The sequence below is a fragment of the Neofelis nebulosa genome, chromosome 8 (assembly GCF_028018385.1).
Source record: "Neofelis nebulosa isolate mNeoNeb1 chromosome 8, mNeoNeb1.pri, whole genome shotgun sequence".
Classification (NCBI taxonomy): domain Eukaryota; kingdom Metazoa; phylum Chordata; class Mammalia; order Carnivora; family Felidae; genus Neofelis; species Neofelis nebulosa.
The window spans coordinates 61,640,645-61,668,628 of record NC_080789.1 but is presented as its reverse complement, the minus strand read 5'-3'; the positions used below and the strand labels follow the sequence as shown (position 1 = coordinate 61,668,628).

The 27,984-nt window shown below is 53.4% G+C and overlaps 1 protein-coding gene across 2 annotated transcripts; it reads left to right on the top strand.

The window, feature by feature from the left end:
* Nucleotide 1: 1 nt before the first annotated feature.
* Nucleotides 2-27,977, top strand: PDE1B (phosphodiesterase 1B). Of its 2 annotated transcripts, none has more exons than XM_058742490.1 (16): nucleotides 2-279; nucleotides 370-492; nucleotides 16,850-16,963; nucleotides 18,575-18,757; nucleotides 18,954-19,020; nucleotides 19,370-19,486; nucleotides 21,654-21,794; nucleotides 22,204-22,304; nucleotides 22,413-22,538; nucleotides 22,664-22,765; nucleotides 23,883-24,003; nucleotides 24,304-24,385; nucleotides 24,716-24,824; nucleotides 25,303-25,433; nucleotides 25,942-26,061; nucleotides 26,559-27,977. In XM_058742490.1, the coding sequence occupies exons 2-15, from the start codon at nucleotides 383-385 to the stop codon at nucleotides 26,043-26,045; spliced, it is 1,608 nt and encodes a 535-aa protein (XP_058598473.1). In that variant the 5' UTR covers nucleotides 2-279; nucleotides 370-382; the 3' UTR covers nucleotides 26,046-26,061; nucleotides 26,559-27,977. The 2 variants fall into 2 exon arrangements, with proteins under 2 accessions (XP_058598473.1, XP_058598474.1); XM_058742491.1 differs by lacking the exons at nucleotides 2-279; nucleotides 370-492 and adding exons at nucleotides 11,668-11,853; nucleotides 12,228-12,453.
* The last annotated feature ends 7 nt before the right edge of the window (nucleotides 27,978-27,984 follow it).

The window sequence follows — 27,984 nt, the reverse complement described above, 5'->3', positions numbered from 1 at the left end:
TCCTCGGGGAGGGGGAGGAGGGGCTGCGCGGAGTGAGAGACGAGCCGGCAGGCCGAGGAGGGAGGGCGCGCAGGGAGGGGGGCCGGCCGGGGGAGGAGGAGAGAGCAGAGGAGGCGGCCCCGGCGGCGGCGGCGGCGGCGGCGGCGGCGGCGCGGAGGGCTCGGACTGGGAGCCAGAGCTCGGCTGGACAGCGCGAGAGCAGGAGCCGCAGGAACTGCAGCTCCGCCAGCTTGGGCCGAGCCCGGAGATCCCGGCCTGGCTGGTCGGCGCCAGCCGCAGGTGGGAAGTGGTTGGGGCGGGCGGTGAGGGGCTCTCCCGGCTTGGGGCTGAGGCTGAGCCGCGGTGCCGTCTCCTCCCTCGGTTCCATAGATTGAGGCTGAGCATGGAGCTGTCCCCCCGCAGCCCTCCCGAGATGCTGGAGTCGGATTGCCCGTCACCCCTGGAGCTGAAGTCAGCCCCCAGCAAAAAGATGTGGATTAAGCTTCGCTCGCTGTGAGTCCCCGGCCGGGCGTGGGGGGAAGGGATCTTAGGGAGCCCGGAAGGGGGTGGGGGTGGGTGGGTAGCTGGAGCCGGGCTGGTGGATTCCCTCCGGCACACATGTTGGCAGGTGCGAGGAAATAAGCGGCCCTGACGCGCAGAGCCAGGCCCCATGTGCAAAAGGCATGTGCGGAGCAAGCAAGTCGGCCGGTTGGAGAGGGTTTAGGAGTTGCAAAGCTAACGACGCGCCCGTGCCGGTGGACCCCCCGGGGGACACACGCAGCGCGGAGAGGCGGCACGGGATGCGCCGTGTGGCAGGGCTGCAGACGGGCAGCTTTCGGGAGGTGCCAGGCTGACTCACACGTATCCGTGTGCAGGGTCGTGCAGATGTGAGAACACATGTGTGTGCATGAGGGTCCGTGGGACACACAGATGTGTGTAGAGTGATGGCACACAGCTGCAGATCTAGTGCATGGGGATACTTGTGCCAACCTGTGGGTCATATGGGTCTCCGTTGGGATTGGTGGTTTCAGCCTCCTGCATCTTTCAGGGGATGGGGATGGGGGGCGCCCGGTACCTGAGCCCCTCATTTCTCTTGGGGCCTGGAAATCCACTGTGCACAGTAATGATGGGGGACCCAGCTGGGATCTGGAAGAGGGGGGTGGATCCCCTACCTGGGAGCCCCCGGTGGTGGTGGTGGTGGTGGTGGTGGTGGTGGTGGTGGTGGTGAAGAAAAATTAATTGACAGGGATAAGGTAACTGTCAAAACCTTTTTGTTGCTATATGATCTCCCAAGGATCTCCAAGCACATTTAGGCATCTTTTCTTGTTGTTGCAGGAGAAGGGCACGGGGGGAGGGGGGGGAGGATGGATAAACAGGGAAACAAGGGACTCAGGTGTCCCATACTCCGGTCCCAGGGGAGGGAAGCAACTTTTCTTTCTGTTCCTCAGAGGAGGAGAGGATTGGGTCAAAGACAGACCATGCACCATGTTTATCTCGCAGTCAGACGCCATCGGGTAATCTCCGCAGTCTGTTGATTCTTAATCAGAGAACAAGGGAAGGTGTCCTTCTCCCTGATATGACTCCCAATGGTCCCAGGAAAAAGGCTGTAGATGTTTGGTGAGGAAATGCGGGAACCATAGCCCTGAAACCCAGTTCCTCCCCATTATCCTCAATAGTGAGCACTGAAGCTTTCCATTTACTGGGTTCTGGCAGCGGGAGAGACGGTGGTAGGAGATGGATGGATGCTAGTGATTGCTTTGTTTTTAAAATACTGTATCTATGGTAGTAAGATGACCCCTTGATATTGGGTGGGTCTGTCTGATTTATACTGTAGCTGCTCAGAGAGGGCTTAGGGAGAACTGAGGCACAGTGGGCAACAAGGCTTGGCATCCAAATGTGCTTCTCAGTTCCTCTCCTTTGCTGCCTCCAGCCAATGCAATTTGCTGGGCTCTGTGAAGCGCAGCCTTGGAATGAGTTCTGGGACGAAGAAATGGAAAACCGGATTGAATTGATTTTTGTTGGGAGGAGCACTGGGTGATTCTTGACAGAAGACGGTGCTCTGTTAATGGTGACTAAGCCAGGGTTGGGGTGGGGGTGGGCAGGTAAGGAAGTGGTGGAAAAGCAAAGAAGGGACCTCATGGTTCATACATTAGAGAATTCAAGGTGTCCCAGGACGGCTTCCCCATAGCGCTCATAGCTCATCATATACTTTCCTTGCCTCCTTTCCAGGTAATGAATGAGACCTGCAAGAGAGCGGGTTTTACCTGTTCACTGTCTCCCACACCTTTCTAACCCAAAGTCTTTCCTGGAAGAAAATTGCTCTTTCTTCCTTGACTATGAGAAGTGCTCACTGGTGAGAGAAGAGGATCCCCAGAGGAGGCACTGAAGCCCAGGGAAAGAAGGGAATAGAAGCAGCTGCCCCTACAGACTGCATTAGCTGAGATATCCTTACAGGAGATCATGGTGGACAGGGATCGCTAGCCTTATTGATTGAATTATTCTGGTCTTCACTCCTGTCAGCAGTCTGGTTCTTAAGAGTGCTAGCTGCATGTCATAACTTATCCAGAAAAGCCCCGTTTTCATATTATCAGTCACCAGGAATAGATTCTTGATCTCCCTTTCTCAGAGCAGAGAAAGATTTTGATATCAAGGTAGATCCCGAGTTGATGGCTTATTGGATTTGGCCCTGTTTGAATATTGGGGAGGCTTGAATGTGGAAAGAGGGGGATGGACATGATTATCCCATGAGTGGGTTCTGAATAGAAATGAAGACATATGTATAAAGGCCTTGACTCCTCTACACAACGTATCCTATCCCCCCAGCCCCCCAACTGTCCTTTCAGTTTCTTTTTAAAAAAATTATTTAATGTTTATTTGTTTTTGAGAGAGAGAGAGAGAGAGAGAGAGACAGAGCGTGAGCAGGGGAAGGGCAGAGAGAGAGGGAGACACAGAATCCAAAGCAGGCTCCAGGCTCTGAGCTGTCAGCATAGAGTCCAATGCGGGGCTCGAACTCGTGAACTGCAAGATCATAACCTGAGCTGAAGTCACTCCAAACCCTCAACCACTGACTGAGCCACCCAGGTGGCGCCCCATATCCTTTCAATTTCTAATATAGGACATCTAGAGGGAGTCCTCCATTCAGGGAGGCTGGGTCTGGTGTTTTTGCCTTGGGTTACAAAGCCCATACAAAGCCCATCAATGAATCTCATTGTGCAGGGCAGTTTCTTCTTGGGAAGGGCATCCAGGACTCCTGTTTCCCACAGTAGGACTCTGCCAAAGATTAACTTAAAATCTGGAAGCTATGAGCTGAAGTGTCTCTAGCTATGGGATTTCACCTCTACCTGGCAGGAAAATTTTCCTAACAGCGCAGACCTGTGAGGGGAGGCACAAGAGGCTGGGATAGACAGTCTGGAGATGATGGGTCGAGCAGGGTGAGTATCTCTAACCCTGAGTGAAGGATTTGACTGGACTGCCTACCCTTCTCTGAGACGAGAGGGCCTTGAGGAGTGTAGGGTAGGGTCAGTAGAAGGAGGTTTTCTGTGTATTTTGTGAATCAAGAAAATCTGTGAACAGAGATTGGTTGGCTTGCCATCCTTAGCTCATTCATTCATTCAACAACTATTAATTGACTGCCTCCTGAGGGTCATGTGACGTGCTGGAGGCTGGGATATACTAGTGAACAAAGTAGACGGTCCCTGCTCCTATGGAGTTTGTAATCTGGAGTAAAGTGCAGTGGAGAGGGGATAAGGCACCCTGTTCCTCATTTTGCTACATCCATCCAAGTGGTAAAGCTCTACCACTCCAGTTTCTGCCTAAACTTTTCCTCTGAGGGGGCCTAGACACCAAGAAAAGCATAGAAATGAATTCTTTCTCTTTCTCCCAGGATAGTACAAGCATCACTTTCTTCTCTCTGTCCCAGTTTCTCCTGGAATTTTACAGACAGAACTTCCCTTTTCCTTTGGGATAGTATAAACACAATCCCTTCCTCTTCTTTCTTCACATGGACTCAGGACTCCCCAGATCTAGGTGCTATGTCCTAAGCTGTGGTTCAAGGTCATTACGGCTGAGCTGGAACAAGGACCCAGCTGGGCATTAGTTTTGGTCTTCTTTGTTTCATCAGAGTCTAGTGTGCTACCTGAAACATAATAGGCACTCAATAAATGCCGTTAAATAAAAGGAATGAACAAATGAATTAATGAGTCTATGTGTACATGTCACGGAGCCCAGTTCTGTCTCTGATTCTGTGGTGCGTGTGTTCCTGCGTGTGGGTGGAGGGGGGTGGGGTAGCAGGAGATAGGGATTGAGGAAAAGGAGATGGTGTTGTGTTTTGAGAAGGCGATGTTTGAAAGGCGTGGGGTTTGAGGACCACAGGACGGAGCCTGGAACTGAAGGAGTTGCAGAGAGGATACAGAAACGTTATTTGGGTGTGTGGATGAGATGTATGAGGATAAAACTGTAATGCCTGACATGGGTACATATGTGTCTGGGTGAAGGTTGTGGCGGGGGGCAGCTTGTGGAGTCAGACCTCCATGAGGATGCCTCTTTGTTTTCATATTTATAAATGGCATTTGTGATAATAAATATGTCGGGAAGGCATGCACTTCCCTGAATACCCGAAATTGTCCTATGTATGAATGAGATGATGATGATGATGATGATGATGATGATGATGATGAGTGTGTGTGTGTGTGTGTGCATGCGCGTGGGCATGTAGGTAATGGGATAATAAGTATGTGTGATCTTGTGTATGTGTTTTCGATACACTAACTTTTTTTTTTTTTTTTTTTTTTTACAATACTGGGGAGATGAAAAGGGCAGTCGGAGGAAGCTGAGGGACTGGACTGGGTGCCTCACTGATTGATTTATCCCCCCTTGCGTCCTCATTTTGTATGTGACCCACAGAGTGATCTTCAGTGGCTCTTACTGTTTTTGAAAGCTGTGCAGCCGTTCTCCTTTTTCTGCATATGGCTGTGGGGCTGCTGTGAAGATTGCAAGATAAACTGTGGCTCCCTGGATCTCTGGAGAAAAAGCCCCATTTCTCCCAGGCCCTGGCAGGGATGAGTTTTAGTGCCTCCTTCCTCAGATCAGCCCAAGTCCCTCTTTTATTTCCAACCATGGCAAAGGGAATCTCTCCTTCCTGGGTTTTCTAGCCCCCCGTCTCACCAATACCTCCCGTCTTTCCATTTCCTTCATCAGCTGTGTCTTGAGTGAGGCATCTCGATGGTAGAAGGTGAAAAACTCTTGCAGTAAGGGAAAGGGAGGTGCAGGGAGGGAGGACATCAATTTAGACCAAAGGAAGAACTTCACAAACCTCTGGTCGGAGCGGGTGGCTGGAGAGAACGAGCATGGCCGAGTGGTGGTGGTGGAAGAACATAGGGAATGGTGGGAGACTTGAGTTGGAGTTCATGTGCCCATGCCGCCAGTTAGTAGCTGCATGACCTTGAAGTCACACGTAGTCCCTCTGATCTCAGTTCTTCATTTGATACCATCCACGTGAAGGTTTGTAGATGGCAAAGTCTGGAGTTCTTTCAGCATTGGAGAGCTTGCTGTGTGAAGAGGCAGGGGGAATGAATGGGTGACCGTTGGCTTGGATGGGGGGGAAAGCTAAAGATTCAAGAAGCAGGAATATGAATTACTTAATGGGTTGAAGTCCCGGTGTCTGGGACATGATTTGGAAGAGTCTTGTTGATAAATGGTTGTCTGGAGGGGTGAGACAGGTGTCTGAGCTTAGACAGTAGAAGACTGAGTGGGGTTGCAGGCTGGCTGTCTTACAAAGGATGTGGGACACTGAAGTCAAAAGAAAAGAGAAGGACTTAACTCCCGTCACCCCTTTTCCCTGTGGGTCAAGCTAGAAGTGGATGGGCCAGTTGTAGTTCTAAGACATGGTGGGTGTGGGGAGCCCCGGGACTGCCACTGGCGAGTTCTGGGAGCATTGGAGAAACTCTTCTCTGGCATTTATCCTAAATTTCTAGGTCTTGTTGGGAGTGATATGATCAGGTATGCCACATCCTATACTAGAGAATCTCTAAAGTCTCTCAGAACCCAAATATCACTTTGTTTGCCCAGAGGCCCCAGGAGGCCAGTTGGAAAGACGGAGAGAGGAAATTCTACAGTGGAGATTGCATTTGCCAGGAGGAAGGGGAGGATGGTGAGGTGTGATGTACCGGTACTGGAAGGCCAGGTGAGAGACCCAGCAGGAGAGAAAAGCCTAGACTTCTCGAGACCCCTTTCTACCTGCCCGCTGTCCAGGGAGCCCCTGAAGTCAATGAAGTGACTAGCTGTTTCCTATCTTCCCCTCTTTTTTTTTTTTGGCCGCTCCCATCTGACTGGGATGGAGGAGCAGGGGACCTTGAAACAGATCTTTCCCTCTCTTGTGAGTCTTTAAAGGAATCATAGAGGATTTGTTTCCGGCTCCTCTGCTCCCTCTGCTTTCCTCCTCTTTTATTTTTCTTGCATCCTTTCCTCTGTCCCTTCCCTCCTTTGTTCCTGTCTTTCTCTGCTGGGGTGTGTTTTGCTCTTATCTCTTGTCCCACTTCCTCTCTCCCTATTCCCTTTGACCTGGCTTCTCTGGCCCTCAATTCTCCTACCCCTTTCTCACCTTGGCCAGGGGCCAGGCCATCCCTGGGGCCTCCCCCTCCTCTTCCCCCTCCCTGCCCCCAGGAGTGGTGGTGATAGTGCAGGGTGAGTTTGCTGCAGGCGCCCTTTGGGACCACGTTAGGAGTCCAGCCTCAACGGCTGTATTCTGCACCTTCTGCACCACCTTTCTTTTGCCTTCTCAGTGACCTCATCCTCCCAGCCTCCCTGGGGAGGAAGCCAAGTAATTGCCTTTGGATCTCAGGGGGCTGATTTTCTCAGGTACGGAAGTTGAGTAGCTATTTTCCAACCCTCTTCAGGACTGAGAAAAAGGGACAAAACCAGGGCAGCAGGTGGGGTGCAGGGGAGACACCCAAGAGATGGGAAGTTGTTAGATAATGAGACCCTCCACTAGAGAGGAAGACTTAATGGTCCCCGGGAACTGGGAGAGCATCCTGGGGCTATTTAGTGGGGGCGAAGGGAAAAAAACGTGAAGGGAAGAAAACATTCATTGTTGTCCATTCAATGCCGAGAGGTCCCTAATGCAGGTGCTTTTGCCCCTTTGTCCTGAATATCCACCCCTCCGCCCCCCTTTATCCTGCAGTGGCTTCTCTCCCCTCAGCTCCTGCTGCATTTGTGTGAGTCTGAGAAGGAAACACCAGGTTAGGATTTGACTTCAGCATCTTAGACCTGGCAGGAGTCCACTGAGGGAGCCGTGATGAGGTTTTGGTGGAGAAGCAGGCTTGGTGGGAAAAGGGTAGGGTATATCCAGGGAGTGACCTGGGTGGGGGGAGGGGGCTGGGAGAAGAGCGAGAAAGGGGGTGCTTCAGGTGGTGCTGTTGGATACAGCCTGGGTCCTTGGTCAGCAGATTCCATAGCTGCAAAGAGAAGTCAGATTTGCAAATAATTACTGTGGCTGCAGTGGCGTGATTAGGCTGCCAGCTGCTGTTGGCACCATTTAGTTTTGGGAAGGGAGCTTAGCTTCCAGGGGGCTTAGTGATTTTTTTGGCAGGCAAGACCCGAGGGCTAGAGAAACGTCCCTTTCCTTCCTGTTCCTTGGCTTCCCTGCTCCCCTGTTTATCAGCTCTTCCATATCTAATGTGATTGGCTCTCTCCTCTAGGCCCACCTTGTTTGGAAACTTCTTGGGGCCTGAGCTGAGTGAGCACACATCCCAACAGCGTCGCCAAGCTCCCTAAACATGGACCATATCTACCAAACAGTAGCTTTAGAAATTCCAGTCTTGAAGAAATATTATAAATCAGATTGTACCAGACTCACCCTAAAGACTTCTGTGTCCTGGTTGTTCTCTTCCTTTCTGTTCCTTCTTGAAATGCCCAGAAGATTGGCTGTTGTTTTGATTGCAGTAAGATGGAATAAACAGAGATACACAGGAGAACTTCCTGGAAAGTTCATGGAGGTTAGAATGTGACGTTCCTGTGATAAAGAAGAAAACCATCACCCTCCTTTTACATCAGGGTAGGGATGAGTTGGGGAAGCGGTGAGCTACTCAGAAAGGATGAACTTGAACCAGGGAATCGAGACCCAGGCATCTTGTTTCCTGAGTGCCTCCAACCCAGGCACTGAATCTGAGAATCATAAAATGTTCAGAGGAGGGAGCGCCTGGGTGGCTCAGTCTGTTAAGCGTGGACTTTGCCTCAGGTCATGATCTCATAGTTCGCAAGTGCTGACAGCTCAGAGCCTGGAGCCTGCTTCAGATTCTGTCTGTCTGTCTGTCTGTCTGTCTGTCTGTCTCTCTCTCTCTCTCTCTCTGCCCCTCCTCTGCTTGTGCTCTCTCTCTCTCAAAAATAAATGAACATTAAAAAATTTTTAAAAATGTTCAGCGGAGGAAAGTGATGCCTAGAGATTGTTGGTAAGGTTGGGGGGCAGGGCTGGGACTAGGCTCCAATCTCGCTAGTCCACAGTTTTGTGCCACGCTGGAGTATCACACCTGCAGTCAGTCCCTTTCCAAGCTTCCAGCTCACTTTCCCATCCCAGGCCGACTTCAACATCTGCTAGGCCCCCTGGACACAGGGCATCTGCTGGAACATCTGCTGGGATGTGGTTTGGAGGGCTGGTGGGGTGGTCCACATGGAGGTGGTTAATGAGCAGAATTAAACAATGCAGGGAGGGAGGAACAAGTGAGGCAGAGAGAGAGAGAGAGAGAGAGAGAGAGAGAGATCTTAAGGATTGGGTCCTGGGAGCCTCCTCCCTCATTAGCTAGCCTTCCTTGGACTCTATTGCCCACCCCTCCCAGTTCCTCCTTCTCTGAAGGGCTGAAGCCTCAGGGAGAGGTGACTCATTTGCCGGCTGGGCTGGGCTGGGCTGGGAGCCGGGATATCTGGGGTCTTATTGGTCTGGGCTGAGGCTCAAGCGGTTTGGTTACCCTCTTCCTCATCTGATCTGAGCTGTTCTGGGCTTTTGCTAGGAACACCTGTTAGAAACGGCTTCTGGTCAGGAGGCAGAGGAGGAGTACTTTCAGACACAGCATGGGTTGGGGCCAGCCCCTTCACCTCTGCTTCAGTGTTTCCCCAGACCCTCTTCTTCAGCATCTTTCAAATCTCTCTTTCCCTCCCTGCCCCCTTAGTCCCCACTGCTCCTCCTCCTCCTCCTCTCCCTGCACTCTCTTGGTTTCTGTTCTTCTCCCACTCCCTGCCGCCCTCCACCACCCTCCCTCCACCCAGCTCCTCCGTCCAGTGCCTAGAGATCTCTTACTACCGCTGCCATGTCAACCTGAGGCCCACTGTCTCCCAGGATGGCACCCCAGCTCTGCCACCAGGGGGGCTATTTTTATCCCTAGAGCCACCCCCGCCGCCACCATGCCCAGCCAGCTGCCAGAACTGAGGCTGCTTGTATAGCAATGGGGGAAGCCAGGGGAGTGAGGGGAGCAGCAGTGCTTGGGGAAGGTAGAGATCTGGTTGTTCTTGGTTGCTGGAGCACTCTGCATTTTCGCCACTTTCTGCTTCTGACTGCCTCCTGGCCCCTGTGGACTCAGGAGCCAGGGAGAAGCCCTAAACATCTGGAGTGGTGGTGGCAGGGTGACTGGGGCTTTTCCACACCAGGGGGCCTGGGTACAAGGGTGAGCATAGGAGGCTTTGTTCATGGAGGACTCCCAGTGAATGTTTGCTGAACAAATAACTAACTAAATCTCTGGGCTAAGGAATAATCTGTGACCTTCATGTATCACTTTATAGCTTGCAAGGTGCTCTCATGCGATCTTATTTGATCCTTGTATGAATTCTGTGAAGCACATATTACTTTCCCATTTTACAGACAATGAAAGGACCTCAGAGTGTCCTGCCCAAGGTCATACATGGTGACAAAGTCTAGGCAAAAGTCTCCTGATTTTAATTCATGTCCTCTTTCCATTGGATGTAGGTGATTTCTTTGGCTCTTTCAATTTCTGAGATTTTGGAGCCTTGACATCAGCCAGTTAATCCCTTCCCTAACCCTCCCCACCTCCACCCCTGCTCTCATCCACTCCCCCATCCCCACCCCCTCTCTTACACTCCTCTGACCAGAGGCAGGGTTTCCAGTTCTTTGTTTACCCCCTGTCCCAACTCCTATTCAGTGCAGGTGGGGAATGCTGGGAAAAGGCCTGGGAGGGAGGCGTTATGCTTGTGCTCCTTGCTATTTTTAAACTAAATTTAAGGACTAAAGGAAAGCCCATGCTGGACGCTGCTGGGGTCATCCTATCTATGCCTTGCCTTCCACCCAGGGAAGTCTCGTTAGCTCAGACAGAAGTGTGGGGTGTCTGTAGATGCGTAGGTGAGTGGATGTGTGTGAAATTGTTCTCCCCAGGAAGGGGTGGTGGTTGGCCAATATCCTTCCTTATTAGGAACAGTTCATAATACCAGGCTGGGATGAGCAGGTATGGGATACATGCTGGGATGATGCAGCATGTATGTATGTGAGGTGAGGTGGTCAGCAGTCACTTGTCCCACCAGCTTTGGTTTTACTGAGCAAGAGAGCAGAGGGAAAGAAACCTGCACCTTTCTGTGGGAGGGTTGAGGTTCGTGAGTACTTGACGTGGCAGGGCCTGGAGTTGGGGGTGGGGGGTGGGGGAGCTGCCCTGGCTTGGTGTTTGTTGGCTTTCCAGGCTGCGTGCAGCTGGCCACCACCTTCCTCCACTCCTAGCCCATGCATGTCCCTCCAAGCAAGCATGTCCACAGGCCAGGCCAGTGACTTGTCCCTCATTCCCTGGGTGTCAAGTTCTGGGTCTCTGACTTTGGGTCTAGTCCTTTTTTTCTCTAAAAAACACTCATCAGTGTGTGTGTGTGTGTGTGTTGGGAGAGCAGAGAGAATGAGATGGGCCCAGAGAGGGTTTCCTTTCTTCCAAAATCTGCAGCAGCCCCGCTTCATGGCTACCGGGACGTACGCCAGGAAACAACTTGTAGATATTTAACCTCCATTCCTCTGTTGCTGTTGAAGCCCACTTCCACTTGTCCCAGTGCTCAGTGAGACTGAGAAACAGCAGGTTCCCAAACTTCATTTGTTTATAATCCTTCAAGGCTTTGGCACAGTGACAAGGTATTTTAATTTCTCTCCGCTTTTTGGGGATAGAGCTGGCGGGGGGAAGACTTCCCGTCATAAAATCCTAGCTCTTGGTCTGTTTCTTCTCTTTTCCCTTTCTCCTGTCATACTCATCCCCACTAGTCTCCTTTCCTCATCTCCATATTATCCCCAGCTCTAAACCCTGGATTAAGGAGAAGGCAGTCGCGCGGGACTCTTCCCTGGATGCGTTTGTCTTCACCCGGGGCTCTCCTCCTTGGCCCCGCCCGGCCCCTCAGCTGACCAATCGCGGCCCCGGTGCGCTTGTATCAGTGACGTCACCTCACAGCCAATCGGGAGGCGGGCTGGGGCTGTACGCGCACGTCCACTTCGCGCCGCAGAGGCCGGCTTCTGTCCCCCAACCTGAGCGAGAGCAAAGCCTGGAGGCGGAAGGGGTGGGGGGTGGGGGGTGCCTGGTCCCAGGCCCGTCCTAGGCTGTCCCATCAATTCTCTTCTCCCTCTGGGCTGGACTGGCCTCTCCCCAGTTCATTCACAGTTATCCCCCAGTCCGCGTTTTCTAGATGAGACAACGGGGGGGGGGGGGGGGGGGGGGTTGCTGGGAGTGGGAAAGTAACTTGCCCAACCTCTGGGTTTCTATGAGCGAGTCCTCCCGACTTTCATTCACTGCTTGGGCGGGGCCTTCCCTCCCCCTTGAGCGGGTCTCTGGGTGAGGATTCCCCTGATTCCTGGCTTCCATAAGCCCCTCCCCTGTAGTTTCTGCTTCTCATGCTGTCTTGCTTCTGTCCTTTCAGGTGTGTTAAAGCTCATTTTGAAGAATGGCCCCGGAGGAAGACCCTGGGAGGGAGCTGAATCTGCCTTAGCCCCTCCAGGGGGCCCTTGCAGGGTCCCTTCCCCTCCCACGGGCGGACTTCCTCTCCACAACAGGTTCAGGGTGGGTCCCTGGCCCTGTACCCTTAAGCCTTCTGCTAACCCCTTCTCCCCAAAGAGGAGCCCCACCTCCTCAGAACAAGGGGCTGGACTGTGCTATTTCTGTCCTTTCTGGGATTCTTCTGAGAACAGATTCTTGTTTTCGGTCTGATTCAGATGTGAAACTTTTCCCGTGGCCTCTCACCCAGTTGCTGTGGGCTGCTTCTCTGTCTCATCACTGCCTTCTTCCTCCCGTCAGGCCCCTCCTGTTCCCCTCCCCAAAGTTCTCTCTGGTCACTCGCTCAGTTCTGCCTCAGTTCTGCCGAGACCTGGAGGAGGAAGTTGGGCCCAAGAGGGAGTCATTCCCCTCAGGGGCCCTGGGGCCCTGGGGGCGGCATTTTGATAACTCTGAAGTAGGACACTTTGATTCCCATGGCAAACCCTGTTCCTGTGCAAAGGAGCCACCTCCAGGTCCCCATCCTCAGGTAGGCACCAGGGCTGAGAAGGGGAGAGGGGGGGAGGAGGAGAAGGAGGACAGGTTGCTGTGGGTCCACCACTAGTACTTTGGTGGAGGGGGAGGGATCAAGACTTGATGGCCCCCATATGTGGGGTGTGTGTGTGTGTGTGTGTGTGTGTGTGTGTGTGTGGCCTTCTCCACCTTTTACACCATCTGTCTTACCCTTCGCCTTATTCTCCTTCCATTTCCATCTCCCTTTTCTTTGTTTCTTTCTTTGTTTCTTCTTCCTTTCTTTTGCTTCCTATTAACGGTGGCAGGTGACTTAGCAGTGCCTCCCCCCTTTCTCTCCTCACCCCAGCATCCTTAGGACCTCACATTGCTCTGAAATCTCCTCATCTGGTCTTAAGAACCCCAGAGGGAAATAGGATTCTTCTCCCAACCCCTAGCCCTTTGACCTGAGGCAGTCCTGTCCTAAGCGCCCACTCACAGTGATTTTTTTTAGGAGTGTGGTTGCTGGAAGTAATACAGGGGGCTTTGGAAATGGCCAGATCATCAGCCATGATGATCCAAAGAAATGAAGTGCTGGGGAAGCTGAGCTCTTCTGGGGTGTTGGGATTGTTACTGCCCTGAGCCTTCCCTTTCGGCTGCCTAGAGCTGGGAGAGACTGGGCCTTCCCAGGGGTCAGGGTCTGAGACTTTTCCTGGGGCGCAGGGGCTGAAGGGAAAGGAGAAAGAAGCGGGTGTGGAGAAACAGGGCTAGGGGTGGAGGTGGAAGGATTGCTGGGGAAGCTTCCAGTTTTCCTTAGGCCGGGATGAGGACTGGACAGGGGTGAGCATCCTGTTGTGCGGGGAAAGGGACCCTTTCCTGGACTCTCTGAGGACCGAACCAGAGGGGGTGGAATGATACTGCCATAGGTGGAGAAGTGGGACTTCCTGCAGAATGCTGAGGTGAGGGCTGTGGGCAGGTCTGGGGAGATCCTAACTCTGCAGCCCTGAAGGACTTTAGAACCAAGGCCACTGCCAGGCTGGAAGGGTGGTGTGGGAGAGATAGAGAACTTCAGGAGGGTGACGTCCAGCACCTGGAGCCTTCTAGCTGCCCGAGTCCAGGTCCCCTTCTTGGACTCCCCGTTTGTCAAATGTATTCTTTAATCTTTCTTTCCCTCCCTCCCCGTTCCTTCTGGTGTCTGGATCATGTCGGGTTCAGATTTCACCAGAAGCTATAAAAGAGCAAGATCTAGAGGGGGAGGCAGGAGGAACTTGGAGGGAAGGGTGTGTTAAAGCCAGCTACAACTTCATTCTTCTCTGCAGGCTCTCCATTAGAGTTTCAGAAGCCCTGCCTCAGAGATCTCCATCGTGAGCTCTGGCAGATAACTCCGCACCTGATTCCTCTGCCCCCTCTCCCTTTGTTTATTGAACGAACATTCACTGAGCACGTACTGGGGGCTGTGCTGGGTATAGCAGCAGAATAAGCAAAGTCACTGTTAGCGTCGCTAAGGTGCTTACAGGCTGCTATGGGCTGACAGACACGAGCACTTCCTGGTGGCGCACTGAGGAGCCATGATGAAATGGGTTCCAGCCTCTCTCCACGCAAGTTACATGCTGGAGCTCCTTCTGCCCAACACCTTTGGTGTGCGGGGCACAGCTAGGCTCCAGTAGTGTGAGTCGTGGGCTTGCCCGCCTGACTGAGATTGACAAGTTGTGTGACCTTGGGCCAGTGACTTAACCTCCCTCATCAGGTGATTGTGTGGCCCACGAGAGGTTTGTCACTATGAAGGAGAGATCATGGCCATGTTCACTGCCCCATTTCCCCTGTTAGGGGGCTTCCTAATCACCAGCCTCCGTCCAAACTAGACTCACCCTTCTCCACCCGGACTTGGGATGGAGAAGGCAGGCGCTTGTTGGATTCAAAGGCAACGGCGGGTGAGCTGGTTGGGGTGGGGCCAGCGTGATGCTGGTCAGTTCATTCCGATTCACATCACGTTTATAGAAACCCATCGTTGTGTGTCAGGCCCTTCGCACACATTATTTCATTTAGTCCTCTTGTTGACAGCCCTTCACAGGTGGTTTATCATTATCTTCACTGTTTTACAGATGAAGGAAAAGAGGCTCTAAAAGAAAGGCTCTCAAACTTGTGTGCAGGAGAACCATCCTGGGTGTTTGTTAAACATGTTTGCAGATCCTTGGACCATGACCTCAGAAATCCTGGGTCAGTAGGTGTGCAGGGGGACCTAGAATCTCAATTTTTCACAAGTAGCCCAGGTGATTCTGGTGCCAGTGGTCTGCAGGCCACATTTTGATAGCTCCTTATTGAGAATTAGTCAGTGACTTGCCCAAGGGCTCAGAGCCAAGAGGTGATAGATTTGAATCCAGGATTCCTGCCTCCCAGAACTCAGCCTCCGTTTCTGCCTCGGAAATAGGGGTAGCGATTTCCTCCCAACTCCCTCCCTCCCTCTAGGCCCATTGTGAAGATAATATGAGATAATGTGGGAGAAATCACTTTTTAAAATGTAGAGCTGGCGGCACTGCTAACGATTATGTGAATACATGCAAATGAACACGCGTGGGCTTGGCTGTTCACTTTGGGAGCCTGTGCTGGGATGTTTCAAGAGGTGGGTCGAGAAAGGAAGTGGAAGAACTTTGGTGAGTTTAGTTTTGGGTTTTAAAAAGGGCTGACCAAAGTGGAAGATGAGGGCTGGGGCGGGAATCCGGGAAGAGAGATGAGACCAGAGGCTTTTCTTTCTTCTTGGGTTGTGTGTCCCCAGATTTGAGGGTCCCTGGCCACAGGGACTGACCAGGAAAGGGAAGCCCTGGCTTGTGCCTGGGCTCCAAAGGCCCAAAGGCGGAGCGAACCTCTTTGTTCTGCCATCTCTGGGTGAGCAGTCTGGGAGAGGCTGGCTCAGTCCCCCTTCCCAGCTCATTGTTTTTTTATGTCGACTAGCCTCTATCCCACCTCCCTAATGAAGCCCTAGCTGGGGCAGCAGCTTTACTGAAGCTGGCTTCTTTCCTGCCATTTGCACATGCAGCAGGAAGGTCAGAAGTGGGGTTTGAAGATGATCCACTGAGGAAGCTGCCGCATCGTCCTCAACTGTTTTCTTCCTCCCTTTCCCCCTTTCCCTTCTGCCCCATTTGCATTCTGACTGTCTTCATCAGGACTGCTGGCCCCTGAGGTGAGAGTTGGACTGTGACTCTCCCTCTGGCTGGCTATTTCGGGCACCCCCTTTCCAAAGCTGCTGAGACCCCAGGATTCTGGAGCCGCTTCTGTTCAGGAGTACCATTGTTCTCCCTCCCCGGCATCCCTGGGAATTGATGCTAATTTCAGCCTCTGGTCCCTGACTCATTCTTTTCTCCTTCCTGACTCATAGGGTGACCTTGGGTTTCTGAAGCCCCTCTCAGTGGGGAAGTGTCATGGCTACCATTTCACCCCCCACCTTGGTTTTAGGCGAGGCAGGGCAGAGCTGGGGGAAGGAGTGAGAGGGGAATGTTTCTTTGCTTTCTTTAAAATCATCATCTAAAGTCAGAGTTTTGTTGGCTTTGTGGCTGCCTGGGCTGGACTCGCTGGACTTCTAAGAAGTCTCCCACTTAATCTCTGACCCCCAGCACTCGCGGGTGCAAAAGATGAGGGATTGTACCTTCAGGCAAAGCATCCCGTAAGTGAGACCCATGACCTCACTCCCACCACTCTGGCTCTGGGGAAGCTGCTGTGGGGCAGACGTCGGGGATGGGCACAGTCACACATTGCCAATGCTTCTCTTTGGCACAGCATTGGGGAGGCAGGGGTTAATCCTGCTTTGTCCGGGTTGATGGATTCAGGAATCATAATCCATTAGCTCTGCCTGGATGGAGTGAGGCCAGGCGAAAGCATTCAGATTGGTCTTTGTTCTGTGTCTTCGCCATCCCTGACAGGGACAGAGGGGTTGTGGACATGTACCCCCCTCCCTGCCATGACCAAGGGACATAATGGAAGAATCTCGGGAGCTCTTTTGCTTGCTGTTGACCCCACAGCTCACTCTTCTGGGGGAAATTGGCAATCTCAGCTCTTGGTTATCCAGGCTACGAAACAGATCATCCCCAAAACATTGCCCCAGGGGCTTATACCTACCTAATGGTGCTGCGCTCGGGGCAGTCTGAGCCAGAGTTTTCAGGAAACAGTGACTGAAGGGAGGTGTTGAGAGGTCAGAGATAGGTGGGGATGGTGGGGCCAGAAAAAAGCCCAGGATGAAACTTTGGGGGTAGATAAATTTAATATAGGCAGTGGCAGTAGCCTGGGATGAGAGACACTAGCTATGATGCTTACTGTTAGAAAGAGTAATGATCTGTGGAAGACTGAGGCCGGGTCTGTAACATGCACCCCATCAGAGGGTGTTGTGTTACTACGACAAGGTAGCAGCAGCGTCTGACCGGGCTCTGTGTACCCACCCCCCACAGGCTGCGCTACATGGTGAAGCAGTTGGAGAATGGGGAAGTGAACATCGAGGAACTGAAGAAAAACCTGGAGTACACAGCTTCTCTCCTGGAGGCCGTCTATATAGACGAGACACGGTGAGAGAGCTGCACACACAGGAAGATCCCAGATAGGCACAGTGATCCAGGGTTGGGAGTAAGACAGAAAGCTGGTGACAGAGACGCGTGCCAGGGCCGGAGCAGGATGGGAGAGCAGAACTGTAGATAGAGATGTCATGGAGGTAAAGAAGCAGAGGAACAGATAGGGAGTAACAGAGGTAGAGACAGATACAGGTACCAAGGAGAGAAGACCTTCCGAGCTGGAAGGGACCTTGAAGCTCATGTGGTCCTAACCTTCTTGCCTGGCGGGTGGGGGAGGAATCCCTCTAGACCTGTGCTGCCCAGGATGGGAGCCACTGGTCACAGGTGGCTGTTGAGCTCAAGTATGAATTGAGCCGTGTGTGTGTGTATGTAAAATGCACGCTGGTTTTCAAAGAGTGAGAAAAAGGATTGTAAAATATCTCAATATACTTGTTGACTTCACATAGAAATGCTAATATTTTGGGTGTATTCGGTTAAAGAAACCTTATCATTAAAATGAGTTTAACCTGGTTCTTTTTACTTTTTTATTTTATTTATTAATTTTTTTTGATGTCTATTTATTTATTTATTTATTTTTAAATTTTTTTTTCAACGTTTTTTATTTATTTTTTTTGGGACAGAGAGAGACAGAGCATGAACGGGGGAGGGGCAGAGAGAGAGGGAGACACAGAATCGGAAACAGGCTCCAGGCTCCGAGCCATCAGCCCGGAGCCTGACGCGGGGCTCGAACTCACAGACCGCGAGATCGTGACCTGGCTGAAGTCGGACGCTTAACCGACTGCGCCACCCAGGCGCCCCAATGTCTATTTATTTTTGAGAGAGAGAGAGAGAGAGAGAGAGAGGCAGACCTAGAGGGAGACACAGAAACCCAAGCAGGCTCCAGGCTCTGAGCTGCCTGCCAGCACAGAGCCCAACGTGGGGCTTGAACTGACGAACTAGGGGATCGTGACCTGAGCCAAAGTCCAGCACCTAACCGACTGAGCCACCCAGGCACCCCTCTTTTTACTTTTTTAATATGGCTACTAAGCAATTTCAAATTACTTATGTGTGGCTTGCATTTTATTTCCGTTGGACAGTGCTGCCGGTCTCCAGGCTCCCTGACAAGGCGGTACCCGGTCCATTTTCTGCTTGAGCACTTGCAGAGTTGGGAGGCTCACTACCTCACATAGTGAGCTGTTTCATTATTGGAGGCATCGGATAGAGAGAGACAGACATTTAAAAAATGTAGTGAGAGAGCACTCCTGAGTGGCTCAGTCGGTTAAGCGGTAAGCCTCTGACTTCGGCTCAGGTCACCATCTCACGGTTCGGTTAGTGAGTTCGAGCCCCTCCCCGCGGCGGGCTCCGTGCTGACAGCTCGGAGCCTAGAGCCCGGTTCGGATTCCGCGTCTCCCTCTGCCTGCCCCTCCGCCTCCGCTTGCACTCTGCCTCTCTCCCTGTCTCAAAAATAAATAAACGTTAAAAAAAAAATGTAGTGAGAGAAAGGCAAGGGAGAGTCAGAGAAGGGAGCGAGGAGAGTTGCTGAGCGGTGGGGTGTGGCTGGGCCCGGCGTCTCTAGGTTGTGGAAGCACCCGCTGTCTTTGTTCTGTGACTCCCCCTCCGGGGCCTCAGGCAAATCTTGGACACGGAGGACGAGCTGCAGGAGCTGCGGTCGGATGCTGTGCCTTCGGAGGTGCGGGACTGGCTGGCCTCCACCTTCACGCAGCAGGCCCGGGCCAAAGGCCGCCGCGCGGAGGAGAAGCCCAAGTTCCGCAGCATCGTGCACGCCGTGCAGGCCGGCATCTTTGTGGAACGGTGAGGCCCGCCCGTGCCCAGCCTCCCTCTGCCTCTAGATGTGACCCTGTCCCCCAGACACCCAGGGCTTCCGGGGCCCCTACCGGACCGCCAGCGTGGCCCCCCTGCGCCCAGCACGCAGCCTCACAGCCTGCCCCACTCAGACCCCACTTCCCCAACCTTCTTACCTGCGCTTCTTTTCATCATTCGCCCTTAGGATGTTCCGGAGAACGTATACCTCTGTGGGCCCCACCTATTCCACTGTGGTCCTCAACTGTCTCAAGGTGACCCCCCCCGGGTTTTTGGGAAAGAGGAAGAAGGGTGGGGGATGGAATGCTCATTGGGACTTTCTGACTCTTCATGGGGTGATTTTTGCTTTCCCTTTTAACTGCCATTCCCATGCTCCTCAAAACGACATGTTGCCCACTCCAGAGGCAAACTCCTACGTTTTTGTCTCCTCTGTACTGAGAGATGTGTTGAGAAGAAGGAGGCCCCGCTTCACCACGTCTTTGTCTTCCTGCTTCCCAAGCCTCTGTAAACATTGGGAAGTCCTCCTTGAAGTCTAATTGTAACCCTCGCGGAGGCTGGGAAGCTCCCCTGGGAGTCTCCCTGCCTAGTCTGTTGTTTCCACAGAACCTGGACCTCTGGTGCTTTGACGTCTTCTCCTTGAACCGGGCAGCAGATGACCACGCCCTGAGGACCATTGTTTTTGAGTTACTGACTCGGCATAACCTCATCAGCCGCTTTAAGGTTGGGCAGCATCGGACCCCTCTTCCTGGGCAGGGTTCTCGGCTCCCATCACTCCTATTCTAGAAGATTCCCAACGAGCAGGTCCCACAGGCTCCCTCACTCAGTCTCACCATCAGGGAAGTGTCCCTGTGCCCACCCGCGCAGCCTCTCTTTCACTTGCTCCATCCTGAGCTTCTGACTTCATTTATTGTTTTGGAGGAGAAGATTCTAGGTCTGCAACCTTCCAGCCTAGGGTTCTGCTCTCTCCCGCTTTGCTTCTTTCTCATAACTTGTCCTCTCCAGGCTGGCCCGAGGTTCAGCTCCCTGTGTCAGCTACCCTGCCTCCTGCCTGTGGACACCCGAGGCCTAGAGTCCAGATGCTGTCAGCCTGTGCCCTTGGGACTAGAGTCTCTCCATTTGTTTCCTGGCCACTCCTTCCCTTCCCCCTCAACTCTAGTCTCTGGCCAGGGAGTTTTATGGAGAGGATCAACTCTTGGCGAGGCTGGGTGGGGCTGTCTGAGGGGAGGGAGGGTGTGTGAACTCAGTTTGTTCTTCAGCTTGGCTGACCACAAAGAATACGGGATTAAAGTCCTCTCCAGATTCTGTGCCAGGGGAGAGTGTCTTTGGGGAATAGGGGCTGGAAAAAACCACTTCCATGTGGAAAAACCACACTAGGAGTTGGAGGGTAAAGGGGTTGAAGGGTCACATTGGGAATATTTGGCCAGCGCTTAGGTGGGGGTGGGCCTAGATGTTAGAGCAGAGGAAAACATGAATGTTCTGAGGGGGCCAGGCTGGGGACAAAGGGGTCTAGTTGGAGGGGCCTTTCTCGGAGGGCTTTGGAAGATCGTCCAACCGTCCTCTGCCTCTGCTTCACTGCTATACGCCGTTGGTGCGTGTGAGCCTTTCCTTGACCCTTGACTCCTCATTTTACAACAACTCTCAAGAAGGTTTCCAGAACTTTCCTGAGATGCTCAGTTGAGATTTTCCTCGGTGCCTTCCTGAGGCCAGTCCTTCTGCAGCCTCATTTTCTTCCTTCCAATCCTGCCTTCTCCAGGCCAGAGAACAGCAGGGTCTTCCTTTTCCTAAGCTTTTTCCCAGCTCCTGTTTCTCCCAACTGGTTCTCAGACATACTCCAGACGCCAGGTTCTCCTAAACTTTGCTTCCTTGCCTGGAAGGACTGGTTTTGAGGGACCCCGAGAATAACTGCATCAGGTTGGGTTTGGCCCAGCCCCAGTCCACCGTGCGCCAAGGCAATTAGAGAGAGCGGGGCACTTCCTGCTTTAGTGTTCACTCAGGGCAGAGATTCCAGTCGGAGCCGCCCTTGTCAGGCTCCACGTTCCCTTCCTGGGCACCCAGCCCCTCCCCTGCGTCCCTTCCCTTCCCTCCAGGGACACCATGGCAACGCAGAAGCAAGGGCAGTTGTCATGGAAACGGTCCTTTAAAATTCCCTGAATTTGGGGCACAGCCCTCCGGGGTGGGGGTGGGAGATGTTAGGGTCTGACTGATTAGTGGTGCATCTTCTACGTCTCCTCACTATTGCTCACCTCTACAGAAGCCTGCCCCAGTCTTGAACCTCGCTCTCCTCACAGCCTCAGCAGATCCAGGGAGACTGGTGCAGACACCAGCCCTGCCCTCTGGGAGCCTTGGGCCTTTGAAGGAGGCAGGCATGCTCCAAGGGCATATACGGAGACAACTCACAGTAGCTGGACAGAGCTCTGGCTCCCGGTGCTTGAGTGTGTGGGTGTGGGTGCGGGTGGGTGGGTGTGTCTGGAAGCGTCATCTTATTCTTTCCCCTGAACTTCTCTCCATGGTCTCAGATTGGGGATGGGATGGGGTGGTTGGAAGATAGGAAGGAAGTTTTCTTTTCTTAAAAATCCCCAGGGAAATAATAATAATTACAGCTACTCTTTAGAGAGCACTTACTAAGTGCCTTGTACTTATCTCATTAAATTCAAGGTAGGTGGTATTATCTTCATTCTGCAGTGAAGTATCGGAGGCACGTGGCTTACCCAAGGTCACAGGGCCAGCAGGCGGTGGAGGCGGGGTGTGAGCCCAGGTTCACCTGACTGCCGAGCTCGTGCTTTCTCCCTGGGCCCCACTGCCTCCTGTAGACAGGCGGCATTGCTGATGTCAGTCCTCGGCTGCGGGCCATTCCTGCAGATCCTCGATTTTCTCCTTCCCACTGCAGATTCCCACTGTGTTTTTGATGACTTTCTTGGATGCATTGGAGACAGGCTATGGGAAGTACAAGAACCCTTACCACAACCAGATCCACGCAGCAGATGTTACCCAGACAGTCCATTGCTTCTTGCTCCGCACAGGGATGGTGGTAGGTGCCCAGGAGATCATTCTTCCGTGGTTTAGGGTCTTCCGGCTGCAGAACTGGGAAGTCCAGACTGTACTCCCATTTCCCTTTCTGTCTCTTTGGTTCCTTGCCTTTGGTATCTCAAAGTCTTTACAAAGTCAAATTGGACTTCGCTCAATTCTAGAGAATTCCTGGGTGGACCATAACTTCATGGGCAATGCTGGGGATGTGTGCTGGGATGCAGTGGGAGTGTTGCATGGTGGGGTAAGGGAGGGCATTCCGCCATTCTGGGAGCTGAGAAACATGCCGTCTTAGCCCAAGAGCTGGCCTCGAAGAATGGAAGGGATGGGCTGAGTGGTATAGCCTGGTGTGGAGGTCTTTGGGCAGTGAAGGGCAGGGGTCAGACCCCTCTCATCCTGTCCCTTTCTCCCAGCACTGCCTGTCCGAGATCGAGGTCTTAGCCATCGTCTTTGCTGCAGCCATCCATGACTATGAGCACACAGGCACGACCAACAGCTTCCACATCCAGACCAAGTGAGGGGTGCAGATGTGGCAGGGGCAGGAGGGGCCAAGTGGGGGTGGGGGCGGTCACCGGAGTCGCCACCTATAGGGAGCTGGGCCTGATGACCCTTGGCTTTGCAGGTCAGAATGTGCCATCTTGTACAATGATCGCTCCGTGCTGGAGAATCACCACATCAGCTCTGTCTTCCGAATGATGCAGGATGATGAGATGAACATTTTCATCAACCTCACCAAGGATGAGTTTGTGTGAGCCGAAGGCGGCAGTGGCCGTCCCGGAGAGACCCCTCACCCAACCCTGTCTTCCTCCTTCCTGGCCCTCCTGCCTCTGGGTGCTGTAGGGGCTGATCGCTTTTCTGCTTCTGTCCATCCAGAGAGCTACGGGCCCTGGTCATCGAGATGGTGTTGGCCACAGACATGTCCTGCCATTTCCAGCAAGTGAAGTGCATGAAGACGGCCTTGCAGCAGCTGGAGAGGTGACATCTGGTGGGGGTGTGACCGGGACTCGGCCAGAGTGAGGGCTGTGTGAAATGGGGACACGTATGTGGGCAATTGGGGTGCCAGGTCTTTACCTGGATGTAGGAACTCTCCTGGCCCCAGGTATCTGAGTCTGTCTCTGTGGCCCTGTGTGTGTATGTGTGTGTGTGTACGTGTGTGTGTGTGTGTGTGCGTGCGTGCGTGTGACACGTGTGTGTCCACGGCCCTGGGTTTATGTACAGCCCAGGCTGTCGGTCTCCTGGAGAGCACTTTGGGCCAGGAGTCTGAAATGAACGTTACAGCCCCTGCCGGACAGCCTTTCCCTGGAACGTTGGCAAAATCAGGCAACCTTTCTGGACTCACTTTCTTCTCTGTGCAGTGTGAGAGTGACAGGCTTCCCTGCAACGGCTTACAGCCAGTTCCTCTGCTAATAGGGCTATTGAGAGAATCATTGGAGGTTAAAGAAAAACAGCACAGAACAAATGCCGTGATTGCTGAATGTTGCTTAAAAGTGGGTGGGAGTCTATAAATGCGTTTAAGAGAGAACAGACTGTGTGTGTGTGTGTGTCCTGAAGGTGTGTCCCGTACGGCGTCTCTGCGTGCGACAGCGTGCAGTGTGGCATTGTCGGGGAATAATAATATAACAGTAATAATAATAATAATTGTTACTAATGTTATTATAGATAATAACTACTCAGCACTTACCACGTGCCAGACACTCTACTAAATGCTTGTATGTTGTGTGTCATTTAATTCTCAGAACTACCCTGTGGGGCGGACTCTGTTACTATTTCCAGTTAGCCTTGAGGAAAGTGAAATATGGAGATTTTAAGTAACTTGCTCTGTGTCTCACAGCTAGGGAGTGGTAGGTAGAGTGGGGATTCGAACCCAGGGCCTCTGGTTCCAAGAGCTCGGGCTGCTCCCTATACGTATAGGAGCGTGTGCGTGCGCGCGTGTGTACCTGTGTGGGTGCGTGCACATGCATGTCATCTCAGAGACCAGTTGAAGTTGCCCGCAAGGATCCAAGGACATGCATGTGATGGGAAGTTAGGAATGGTCCAGGTTTCCTTATCCTAAAAGATTGGTCTCCCTTCGCTTGCCACCTGCCCTGACCAGGATTGACAAGTCCAAGGCCCTGTCTCTCCTGCTCCACGCTGCTGACATCAGCCACCCAACCAAGCAGTGGTCAGTCCACAGCCGCTGGACCAAGGCCCTCATGGAGGAATTCTTCCGCCAGGTAGCATGGCGTCTTCACCCACCCCTGCCCTTCTCTCCCCTTTGTTCTCCAGGTTCGCACTCCACCTCCAGATCTTCGTGCAGCTACCTGCAACCTCTGACTTGATCCCAAACCCCTGGGATCAGATGTCATTTTCCCAGAAGCTTAACTGTAGTTGCATTCCCCTTGCGTCTCATCCATTTCCAGGCCAGAGGCGCTGAAATTCCTCTTCTCCCACAACTCCCAAGCTCCCCCAGCCTCACCCTGGATCTGGTAGTCTGAGGCACCCCCTCCAGCTTTCCCTGCCCTGTCTTCTCCCAGGGTGACAAGGAGGCAGAGCTGGGCCTGCCCTTCTCTCCACTGTGCGATCGCACGTCCACTCTGGTGGCACAGTCCCAGATTGGTGAGTGTCCTTTCCCATAAGGAGGGGAGTACCGGGAAGGGGAGAGGATGCCTTCTCGGCCTGGCCCAGGGTTGCTCCAAGTTGCCATCCCTCAAAACCAGTCTTCCTATCGAGTAAGCCTGTGCTAGAGCACGGGGTCCTGGGTGAAAGGCCTGGGGGTGCAAAGGCAGGGTCAGAAAGGCCTTATTCCAAAGGCTGCCCCCATTGGGGACTCCTCAGCCCCGGGTTACCCCATTTTCCACGCAGCAGGGGGTGCCAGCCACACAGGCCCCCGTCCTCTGCCCAGCCCTCCAGGTGAGGCCTCTCCATCCTGCTCCCCCTTCCCTGCAGGCTTCATTGACTTCATCGTGGAGCCCACCTTCTCTGTGTTGACCGATGTGGCTGAGAAGAGCGTCCAACCCCTGGTGGATGACGACTCCAAGTCTAAAAACCAGCCCAGGTGAGGGATGCTGGGGTAGCCGGGTCTCCTGCTTCTGGGGGAGGCAAGAGGGACTCACAGAGAGCCCACGGAGGAGGTACAGCCATGGTGGGGCCGGCGGAGAAGCAGGCTACTCAAAACTTGGGAGTCCCTGATGTGTGTCACACACAGGGGTGAAAGGATGAGACCAGAAGGGTGTGACCCGCACCTGTGGTGCCCTCCACCAATTTTTGTTTCTTCCATTAGCTCTGTCTCTCTTGCCTCTCTGCTAATCTTGTTTTTATTTTCCTTCTAGTAGGAGGGAAGGTGTGGAGAGGGAGGGGTGAAATTGAGTGAAGAGGGCCAGGGACTTGGGGGTACCTAGCAGAGGGAAAGGGAGAGAAGGATAAGTCTCCTTAAGCCTCCTCCTGGTCTTCCTTCCCCTCCACTCTGAGGGCTGGTGAAGGCAGCTCTGGAGTGGGCCGGGTCTCACCTCTCGAGCTGGGGGGGCCTGCTTTAGCTTCCAGTGGCGCCAGCCTTCTCTGGATGTGGAAGTGGGAGACCCCAACCCTGATGTGGTCAGCTTCCGCTCTACCTGGACCAAATACATTCAGGAGAACAAGCAGAAATGGAAGGAACGGGCAGCAAGTGGTAGGTACTGTTGGAAGCGGGGATGAGGCCTTGTGGGGAGGGTGGCTGATGGAGCAGTAGCAGGACCATTTTCCTTAAGCCCTGGAACGTCCCTTTGTGTGACTCCCAGAATTGAGGATGGAGCTAATCAGACTAAAGTTAGATCCCAGGAAAGACTGTTGAGCTGACTGGCCTGGATCATTCTAGAACGGGGACAGGAGAGAAGATAGAACAGCCATATTCCACAACCCGAGGGACTCCATGCATATTGTGGTCTGCAAATGGCGCCCTGTTAGATTTGGGTAACTTGGTGGCCTTGGCTGGGAAATCTCTTCCTTTATGGGTGAATTGAGGGTTGTGAATGTTAGCACGGCTAGAGGGGCTCTCCCTAAGTTGGCATGGGTTGAGTATAGTTCATCTTGAAGGCGGAAGGATGCATGAGAATCCTTTACTTTTCTCTATATACTTTTTGGGTTCTGGGGAAAAATATTTCTTGGTCTGGTCCTGACTTCCTAAATGTCCCCTGCAGGTATCACCAACCAGATGTCCATTGACGAACTGTCCCCCTGTGAGGAAGACACCCTGCCCTCCCCTGCTGAAGATGAACACAACCAGAACGGGAATCTGGACTAGTCTGGGACTGGGCCGGGTGAGCCTGTGTGGTGGAGTGGGGAGGGTCTGGAGATTCTGTAGGGAGTAGGGAGAGCTGGCTGTCCGACAAGGCATCTTAGAAGGGTCATCTCTGGGGTTCAGTGGATGTGAAGTTCTCCCTCACTCTTCCTGGGGAGGAAAATGGAGGAAGTGGACACAGAACTGAGCCAGGGTGTGAGTGGGAAGCAAGGAATTTTTCCCACCCCCTCTGTCCACTCCCTGCAGGAAGGAAGGAAGAAGCTCCTCAGAACAGGGAGGGCCTGAGCAGCCAGCCTCTGTAGCACCTTTGAGAGGGTTCGGGAACAGGGCCCAGTCAGGGTGCAAGATTCTGTGAGGTCGAAAACCATCCCCCAACACCACACCCTTGGCTGGGCACTCTGTGCAAGTGGTTTGGGCACAACTGTATATGGGACTGAGTGGGGGGACCTGGAGAAGGTGAGTCAGGCTGGAGATAAGGCAAAGAGCTGAGCACTGAGACCTCTCCCTCTTTCCCAGGTCCTCAGTGAGTCCAAAGTGTTCGATGTCATCAGCACCATCCATCGGGACCGGCTCCCCCATCTGCTCCAAGGGAGCACGGAGGTTGAGGAACAGACAACCCACCCGAAGGCCAAATGCCAGAGATTGTGGGGTTGGGGGAAGGGCCCCTCCCCACCCGACACCCATTGGGGCACACTTCAATTTCCCAGCAGCAAGACTGGGGAACTTTAGGGTCCCAATGGTCACTGTGCCCATCCCCCTGCCTCTGGACCTGCCCCACCCCCTCCGTGGCCAGATGGCAGGCTGGGGGAGGGGAGCTTCTTGGAGGCTTCCCAGGGCCCAGAGGGGAGGGTCAGAGATGCCAGCCCCCAGGCCCTCCCCCATCCTTTTTGCCTCCAAGTTTCTAAGCAATACATTTTGGGGGGTTCCCTCAGCCCCCCCCAGATCTTAGCTGGCGGGTCTGGGTCCCCCTTTTCCTCCCCTGGGAGGGGCTGGAATAGGATAGAAAGCTGGGGTTTTTCAGAGCCCTATGTGTGAAGAGGGGAGTGGGCTCCTTCAGGGCATGATAACTTTCTAGGGCCTGGGAATGGGGGGGGGGGGATATCCTCTTTACCCCAGACCTGTACTGCTTCAGCGCCATTCTCAGCCCCCCCCCCCCCCCCCCCACCCCATCCCAATCTTCCTTCCCTCCCATTCTGAAATGTCGACTGGGGGAAAAGAGGAGGCCTTCCCTGGGGTCCTCAAGAACTTGGGATTGGTCTAGGCCCTTGGGGCTTATCACTTACCTACCCTGGCTGTCCTGAGCCCTTTGCCTCCTTCCCCTCCCCTGGGGCCAGGAGGCTCCCATCCGACCAATGTCTGTAAAGTGCTTTGAGGTCTCCCCAGCAAAGCACCTTCAGGATGCATCTTAGGAGCACAGGCAGGAGAGACCAGCTGGGTTGGGGTCAAGGGTGCATGGGGAGGGTGACGTAGAATCCAGTAATCCTGCACTGCTAACAGAGAGAGTCCCTCCCCTCCCTCCCCCTTCCAGCACCTGCCCAGCTGCAGACACCAAGAGGCCCCTCCCCCGGGACAAGTGGAGGGTGGTGGGTGGAAGGCAGGTGGGAGGGACTCAGGGCTGCTGCCGGGTGTCCCCTGAAGACAGCCCAGCCAGGCCCTGTGCCCCTTCCTCTCCTCAGGCTCCTTGAGCCGCCTTGTCCCAGGAAAGGTCCAAGTCCAGGTGACTGCCCTCCTCCTTTCTTGTAAATACCAACCATGCATTTGTACAGTGGGCCCTGTTCGTGTGAAGTCCATATCCATGGTCTCTCAGACCTGCCACCCTGACACTTGTCCCTCCTACCCCACCCCGAGTGGGGCAGAGACGCATGTGACTCACCCCTGCCCTGGGTCTCCCAGAACCCTGCTATAGCCAGAGATCAATAAAGAAGGGAGACCAGGCCTGGAT